This window comes from Primulina eburnea, chromosome 11, assembly GCF_022965805.1.
Source record: "Primulina eburnea isolate SZY01 chromosome 11, ASM2296580v1, whole genome shotgun sequence".
Lineage (NCBI taxonomy): Eukaryota > Viridiplantae > Streptophyta > Magnoliopsida > Lamiales > Gesneriaceae > Primulina > Primulina eburnea.
In genome coordinates this window covers 18,886,012-18,893,943 of record NC_133111.1, presented here as the reverse complement: position 1 = coordinate 18,893,943, position 7,932 = coordinate 18,886,012, and the positions used below count along the sequence as shown (strand labels likewise).

The 7,932-nt window shown below is 48.4% G+C and overlaps 2 protein-coding genes across 2 annotated transcripts; one reads left to right on the top strand and one right to left on the bottom strand.

The window, feature by feature from the left end:
- Nucleotides 1-2,986: 2,986 nt before the first annotated feature.
- Nucleotides 2,987-4,417, top strand: LOC140805446 (uncharacterized). The gene is made up of 2 exons (XM_073161717.1): nucleotides 2,987-3,260; nucleotides 3,375-4,417. Exons 1-2 carry the CDS (start codon nucleotides 2,987-2,989, stop codon nucleotides 4,415-4,417), a joined length of 1,317 nt encoding a protein of 438 aa, XP_073017818.1.
- A 2,229-nt stretch (nucleotides 4,418-6,646) lies between these two features.
- Nucleotides 6,647-7,673, bottom strand: LOC140805134 (uncharacterized). Its single transcript, XM_073161334.1, has 2 exons — nucleotides 7,382-7,673; nucleotides 6,647-7,296 (listed from the first exon to the last, which is right to left on the bottom strand). Exons 1-2 carry the CDS (start codon nucleotides 7,601-7,603, stop codon nucleotides 6,778-6,780), a joined length of 741 nt encoding a protein of 246 aa, XP_073017435.1. The 5' UTR covers nucleotides 7,604-7,673; the 3' UTR covers nucleotides 6,647-6,777.
- Between the last annotated feature and the right edge of the window lie 259 nt (nucleotides 7,674-7,932).

Here is a 7,932-nt window from a genome sequence, read left to right as displayed (position 1 = left end):
CGTCTGGATTAGTGACACTTGCTGGGAGCGGACCCTAAATTTCTCGTGAGTATCACTTGGCGCCGTCTGTGGGAAACACTTGAGTTGAGACGTAGAGATGGTAGGCAGGGGAGGAAGTAGAAGAGCTCCCTCAGCGTCATCACGTCTTCAGAGGGGACCTGAACAGTCTCATGTTGAGACAAGACAGGAACAACCTCGTCAAGAGACAAGAACTGAGCAGCCCCGTCACGAGACGAGGGTTGAGCAAACCCGTCCTAATGAGAACGTGGGAAACTTAACCCTAGAACAGTTGGGCCAATTCATCGCCCGTACAGTAGATGAGGCAATGAGGAGGAACCAAGAGTCCATGGGTGCTGGGGGACAGGCCCCTCGTCAGGAGCATGAGGAAAATGTTGAAGTCCACCAGAGTAGGGTGGAGGAAACGCCACCCATACAAAGTGGAGAGATTAGTGAGATGGGGGAGATGTGGAAGGAAATACGGATGTTGAGACAACAGGTGGGAAGCAGAGCGCCGGTCCCCAAGAAAGGAAGTCCTTTTTCGCTTGCCATTCTGGAGGAAGGACTTCCCCCGAGTTTCCGACAACCGAATGTTGGAGAATATGATGGACATACCGACCCCGAAGAGCATTTAGGGAGATTTGAGAATGCGGCTTTGTTGCATCAGTACACAGATGGAGTGAAATGCCGGGTGTTCTTGGGCACGTTGGTTAGGTCAGCCCAGCAGTGGTTTAACACCTTGCAGCCTAACTCCATACGTTCCTTTGAGGACTTTTCAGTCGCTTTCTTGCACAGATTTGCCAGTAGTAAGCGACATCAGAAAAATTATTTGAGCTTGTTCGTGATTGAAACAGCAAGAGGCCGAGACTTTGCGAGAATTTGTCCAGCCTTTTAACAATGCGGCGTTGGAGATACCAGCGGCTACCCCGGACATCATGATAAGTGCTTTCACCCAAGGCCTGAGAGGAGGGGAGTTTTTTAAGTCGTTGGTCAAGAAGCCTCCGTCGAGCTACGATGATCTGTTGGCTCGAGCTGAGAAGTATGTAAACTTCGAGGATGCTCAACGGTACAGAAGGATGGAGAATCGGCCCGGAGGAAGCAGAGCTGAGGGAGCGGAGAAAGGGGGAAGGAAGAGGGGTGCGGGGGAAAGAGAGGAGGACAGAAATAGAAATAGAGGACCATTCTCGGCACATGTTCCTCTTAATAGGAATCGTGATAAAGTGATGGAGGTGAGGGAGTCAGAGGGAAGGTGGGAGAAGTCGCAGAGAGCGGAGGGCGGAGTTAGGATGCCTCCAGTGGACAGAAGAGAGGGATCCTCATCCGAGGACCGACCAAAACCTCGCACGTCTCCTAGACGGGGTCGAGGTCCTCCTTGGATCAACCGGAGGGTAGGAGAGCCGAGAAGAGAAGGGCAGGGTCAGGATGCTCCTCGGGGACCTGTCGAGCCGAGGAGAAGAGCAGACGAAGATAACCACCCCACGAAGGGAATGATTCACATGATCTCGGGGGGTGCTACTGATGGAGACTCTGGGCAAGCCCGGAAAGCGCACGGAAGAAGGTTGGAGAATTTTGAAATATCCAGGGTTGCAGACTTACCCCAAGATCCTGTCATCAGCTTCGGGCCGGAGGACCTTCGAGGCATCGTGGCCCCTCATAACGATGCCTTGGTAGTGACGGCCACCATTGCCAACTACGATGTGGCAAGGATCTTCATTGATAATGGGAGCTCTGTAAATATATTGTTTAAGAGCACGATGGATCAGATGAAAGTTGAAGGATTCGAGTTTGATCCAGTCTCCACTCCTCTATATGCGTTTGCGGGCCATGCCATTCCGCCGCTGGGTCAGATTACTCTTCCCCTATCTTTAGGACGTGACTCTCGGCGGGTAACAAAGATGATAACATTTACCATGGTGGATACCCCCTCATCGTATAATGGAATCCTGGGGCGGCCAGCCTTAAAGGATTTCAGAGCCGTAGCTTCCACCTATCATCAGAAGTTGAAGTTTCCTGTGGGGAGGGAGGTTGGAGTCTTACGTGGGGACCAGAAAGTCGCTCGTCGATGTTATGAGGGGATAGTGAAAGAAGAGGGGAAGAGGGCACGTGTGGAGGTCAATATGATTAGAAGGGGACGAAGCGGGTTGCCCGTGGTAAGGAGGGAGGTTCATGAGGTGATGGATGAGAAGCCGGAGATCGTGACATTGGGGCCTGACCAGAAAACTCTAAGAATAGCCCCTGACCTTGACCCAGAGGTAAGGGAAAAACTTATTACTTGTTTACAAGCTAATCTCAACAGGTTCGCTTGGTCTGCCCAAGAGCTCACAGGGACGAGTCCAGAGGTAGCAGAACATCGGTTAAACATCTTACCGAATTCTCGTCCCGTGAAACAGAAGAAAAGACACTTCGGGCCCGAGAAAGATATAGTTATAAAAAAGGAGGTGGGAGAGTTGCTCAGTGCCAGGGCACATTCGAGAGGTTCAATTTCCTACTTGGCTCTCGAATGTCGTTCTTGTTCCGAAAAGTTCAGGAAAATGGAGGATGTGTGTGGACTTCAGAGATCTCAACAAGGCATGTCCTAAAGATTGTTATCCCTTGCCGCGGATAGATCAGTTGGTGGACTCCACAGCTGGACATCAGTATTTTTGCATGCTGGACGCTTATCAGGGGTACCATCAAATCCCCTTGGCAGTGGAGGATCGAGATAAAGTAAGTTTCATCACCTCAGAAGGAACTTTCTGTTACGTGGTCATGCCCTTCGGACTCAAAAATGCCGGAGCCACGTATCAGCGGTTGATGGATAAAGTCTTTTCTAAGCAGGTGGGGAGGAATGTGGAAGTGTATGTGGATGACATCATGGTAAAGTCTAAGGATTCGACCCTGCTCATACCTGACTTAGTGGAGACATTTTCCACCCTCAGGTCCTATGGGCTGAAGCTGAACCCTCAGAAGTGTATATTTGGGGTGAAGAAGTGGGAAGTTTCTGGGTTATATGGTGACGGAGAGGGGAATTGAGGCTAACCTTGAGAAAGTTCAAGCTATTCAGAATATGGTCTCTCCCCAGGGACCCAAGGATGTTCAGCAGTTGACAGGGAGGATTGCTGCCTTGGCACGTTTTATCTCAAGGTCCGCCCACAGAAGCTTACCATTCTTCCGGACTTTGAGAAAGGCGAAAAAATTTGAATGGGATCCGGCCTGCAAGAAAGCGTTTGAAGAGTTGAAAAGATACCTTGCTGAGCTGCCTGTCCTAGCCAAGCCGGTTGCAGGTGAGACTTTGTGGGTATACTTATCTGCCACTGAAGGGGCTGTGAGTTCGGTCCTTGTCAAGTCAGAGGGATCGGTTCAACAGCCAGTATACTAGGTTTCGCATGCACTCAAAGGGGCAGAGAGCCGGTACTCAGGGTTGGAAAAATTGGCTTTGGCTTTGGTGGTGACAGCGAGGCGCTTGAAGCCCTACTTCCTATCTCACCCAATTGTGGTGCTCACCAACAGTCCATTGGGCAGAATCCTCACTCATTCTGATATATCCGGCCGCCTCGTTAAGTGGACTACGGAGTTGGGAGAATATGACATTCAGTATGAGCCGAGAACAGCTATTAAAGCACAGGCCTTAGCCGATTTTCTGGCTGAGACTGTTCATCAAGAGAATGAAGACCCTTGGAAGGTGTATGTGGATGGTTCATTGTCGAAGGATGTAAGTGGGGTGGGAGTAGTACTAATTTCACCAGCTGGGGAGGAAGTGAAGTTGGCTGTAAGGTTGGACTTTCGAGCCTCCAATAATGAGGCAGAGTATGAGGCTGTGCTGGCCGGACTTCGAGCACCCAGAAATGTGGGAGCTACCCGAGTACTTATTTTTTCTGACTCGCAGTTGGTAGCACAACAGATGAAGGGGATGTATGATGTGAAGGATGAGAAACTTATTGAGTATGATCGAGAAGTAGACAGAGTTAGAGAGAAATTCACGGAGATTACATTTGAACAGATCCCCAGGAAAGAAAATGAAAAGGCGGACGCTCTAGCCAAAATGGCTGGAACAATGGGAAGTTGGAAGAATAGAGATGTGGTATTTCAAATCGAACTCGCACCTCACACGAGTTCACCTGCAGTTGAGCAAGAAGAAGAGGATTGGAGGACTGGCATAATTGATTACCTGAAAGAGGGAAAACTTCCTGCTAACCCCAGAGAGGCTCGTAAGTTGAAGACAAAATGTGCACGCTATGTAATGGTTGGGGACGTGTTGTTTAGAACGTCTTTTGCAGGACCGCTTCTTCGGTGTTTGAGTTACCAAGAGGCTGATTATGTGCTTCGAGAAGTTCACGAGGGGTGTTGTGGAAATCATTTGGGAGCTTATGCATTGGCAGGAAGATGCTCCTCGCCGGTTATTCTTGGCCCTCAGTGTTGCATGATGCTCAAGAGTTGGTAATGTCTTGTAATAGTTGTCAACGTCATGCGCGGTTGAGTCACCGACCGGCCGCGATGATGAAGGCTGCTCACTGCCGCCTGTCCCTTTGACCAGTGGGAAATGGATATCGTGGGACCGTTTCCTATAGCTCCGGCTCAGAAAAAATTCCTACTGGTAGCAGTTGATTATTTTTCAAAGTGGGTGGAAGCAGAGCCTTTGGCCAGAATCACTGAGAACGACGTCCTGAAATTCTTGTGGAAGAGTATAGTATGCAGGTACGGGGTACCTAGGAGACTGATATCCGATAATGGGAGACAGTTCCAAGGGGCCAAAATCGAAGCTTGGTGTAAGGAGATGAAGATCCAACAAGTCTTTACCTCTGTAGCTTACCCGCAGAGTAATGGCCAGGTGGAGGTGACTAATCGGACGCTGGTACAGGGTCTGAAAGTTCGACTAGGCAGAGCCAAAGGCAATTGGGTGGAGGAGCTACCAAGTGTCTTATGGGCATACCGAACCACTCCGAGAGAAGGAATCAAAGAAACTCCTTTCGGTTTGGTTTATGGTACTGAAGCAGTGCTCCCGGCGGAGATCGGGTTGGAATCGGCAAGGGTGATGTTTTATGACGAGGACAATGGTGCGAGACGCGCTACTGACCTTGATCTGTTGGAGGGAAAGAGAGAATCTGCCAGCATTCAACTGGAAGCTTATAAGAACCGCATTGCACAGTCTTATAATCGGAGAGTCGTGCAGAGAAACTTTCAAGTGGGTGACTTGGTCCTAAGGAAGGTGCAAGAAGAACAGAGGGGAAAACTGGACCCAAAGTGGGAGGGTCCCTTCAAGGTGGTCGAGAGACTGAGCTCTGGAGCCTATTACTTAGAGAATACGCAAGGCAAAGCTTTGAAGAGGCCTTGGAATGCTTATCACCTCAGAAAATATTATTCTTGATTCTGTCATTGATGTATTTTATTTCCTAAATTTTCCTATGTAATCTATTGGGATTCAATAAAATCAAGTTCTTCCTTTTAGTTCATGAATGTTGTTATATTGTGAGAGTGATAAAATAATTCTATTTTCCTACTAAGTCATCGCCTAGTAGAGGAGCAGCGTGGTTAATTTTTATTTTCCTACTAAGGCATCGCCTAGTAGAGGAGTTAGAGGGTAGAGTGTGTTGGTTTTTATTTTCCTGCTAAGGTGTCACCTAGCAGAGGAGTTAGAGGGCTGGGGCGTTGAATTTTTATTTTCCTACTAAGGACATCGCCTAGTAGAGGAGTTAGAGGGTAGAGTTTGTTGATTTTTATTTTCCTGCTAAGGTATCACCTAGCAGAGGAGTTAGAGGGTGAGGGTGTGGATTTTTATTTTCCTACTAAGGCATCGCCTAGTAGAGGAGTTAGAGGGTAGAGTGTGTTGGTTTTTATTTTCCTTCTAAGGTGTCACCTAGCAGAGGAGTTAGAGGGCTGGGGCGTTGAATTTTTATTTTCCTACTAAGACATCGCCTAGTAGAGGAGTTAGAAGGTAAAGTGTGTTGATTTTTATTTTCCTGCTAAGGTGTCACCTAGCAGAGGAGTTAGAGGGTGAGGGTGTGGATTTTTATTTTCCTGCTAAGGTGTCACCTAGCAGAGGAGTTAGAGGGTGAGGGTGTGGATTTTTATTTTCCTGCTAAGGTGTCACCTAGCAGAGGAGTTAGAGGGTGAGGTTGTGGATTTTTATTTTCATACTAAGGCATCGCCTAGTAGAGGAGTTAGAGGGTGAGGGTGTTGATTTTTATTTTCCTGCTAAGGTGTCACCTAGTAGAGGAGTTAGAGGGTGAGGGTGTGGATTTTTATTTTCCTACTAAGGCATCGCCTAGTAGAGGAGTTAGAGGGTGAGGGTGTTGATTTTTATTTTCCTGCTAAGGTGTCACCTAGCAGAGGAGTTAGAGGGTGAGGGTGTGGATTTTTATTTTCCTACTAAGGCATTGCCTAGTAGAGGAGTTAGAGGGTGAGGGTGTTGAATTTTATTTTCCTACTAAGGTGTCACCTGGCGAGGGAGTTAGAGTGTGTTGATTTTGTTTTCCTGCTCAGGTGTCACCTAGCAGAGGAGTTAGAGTTGGTGACGTTAAAATTTTATTTTCCTGTTGGGATGTCACTTAGCAGATGAGTTAGAGGGTGGAGATTTTATTTGCCCTAGCGGGTTAATAATATCGTATATAAACTCGGAAGAAACCATGAATACGAATGGAAAATACTCAATGTTGCGTAAAGCGAGTTTGTACATGCCGAAAGTGCGCAAAAGAAAATAACCAAATGTAAACATCGCAAAAGTCGCATAATCCTACGAAAAGTAAAGCAATGCAGAAAATGTCATAAATAAAGGAGCTCGATCTAAGAATCGAGGGGGAGACTCTATACGAAACTCTCAATGTCGATGAAGTCGGTAGGGGCACCTGGCGGAGGATAGCCCTGAGCCTTGAAGAGACCGACTGCACCCTCGAAACCCACCTCCAGGAAATGATAAGCTTTAGGGGCACAGATATCGTTGAACTCCTCGGACTTGAGGAATTCCTCCTTGAAGGAAGAGGCTTCTGCAGCATGGCGTGCCTTGGCGTCTTTGAGCTCAGCCTGTGAAGTCTTGAAATCTTTCTTCAACTTCTGAATCTCTTTAGCTTGGTCCTCTGCCAGCCGCTGAGACTCCTGCTTCTGTTTCGAGAGCTCGCCACATTGGATTTGGGACTCCGAAAGTTTAGCTTCAGACTCCGAAAGTTTAGCTTGAGACTCCGAAAGTTCCTTAGCATGCGACACTTTCATCTCGTCAATAGTAGCCTGGAGCTGTTCGCGGAGAGCCTGACCCTCGCGTAATTCCTTACAGGTGTCAGATCGAGCGGCGTGAGCGCGCTCAGCCAACTCCCCGACGTACATCATGCCCTGCGTAAGTAGACAAAGGTGAAAAGAAGACAAGAGATCGAATGTATATAGGGCATCAATTTAAAGGTTAAAAGAAGAAGTATACCTCAGTGACACTGCTGCATGTCCGGCGAAGGAGGTCTGACCACCCCAGTGAAATCATGAATGCTGCATCCGCCTCGGAAGGAAGCTGATACATTATCTTCTGAGCCAGATGAGTAGGACCCCTCCCCACGATGGCCGAATCCGAGGTGTATAGAGGGGGTACCGCCGATTCAAAGAGAGGCCCTTCATCAGGCTCGGACCCTTCTGGAGAAGAGATCGACATGACGGAAATCTCAGAAATCTTGCGCTTACCATGCTGTGGAACCGACGGTCTGGGATCAGCGGGCACCGTTTGCTTACCAGACAGAAGAGGGGACTCAACGCGAGTGGGTGGGGAGGAGGCTCGCTTTGGGGCAGAAGAGGAGGAGCCTGTCTTCTTTTTCTTTGCAGCAGTTGGGGAGCTAATAGGTTTCTTCGAAGTAGTAGGGCATGAGCATGTTTTCTTCTTCTCAGCGGCAGAGCAGTATGCTTTTGTGTCCGTAGTGACTGGTGGAACGACAGACTTCGGGGGAGCGGAGGATGAACTCCCGGCCTTTTTTTTTAGCAATCTCA

What these genes read in the sequence shown, in the direction of transcription:
- LOC140805446 (XM_073161717.1), top strand. Translation starts at nt 2,987, where the DNA reads ATGGTGACGGAGAGGGGAATTGAGGCTAACCTTGAGAAAGTTCAAGCT. An exon ending in CCTAGCCAAGCCGGTTGCAG is followed by an intron (nt 3,261 to 3,374) that starts GTGAGACTTTGT and finishes ATGCACTCAAAG; the next exon opens with GGGCAGAGAGCCGGTACTCA.
- LOC140805134 (XM_073161334.1), bottom strand. Translation starts at nt 7,603, where the DNA reads ATGTCGATCTCTTCTCCAGAAGGGTCCGAGCCTGATGAAGGGCCTCTC. An exon ending in CATGCAGCAGTGTCACTGAG is followed by an intron (nt 7,297 to 7,381) that starts GTATACTTCTTC and finishes CTACTTACGCAG; the next exon opens with GGCATGATGTACGTCGGGGA.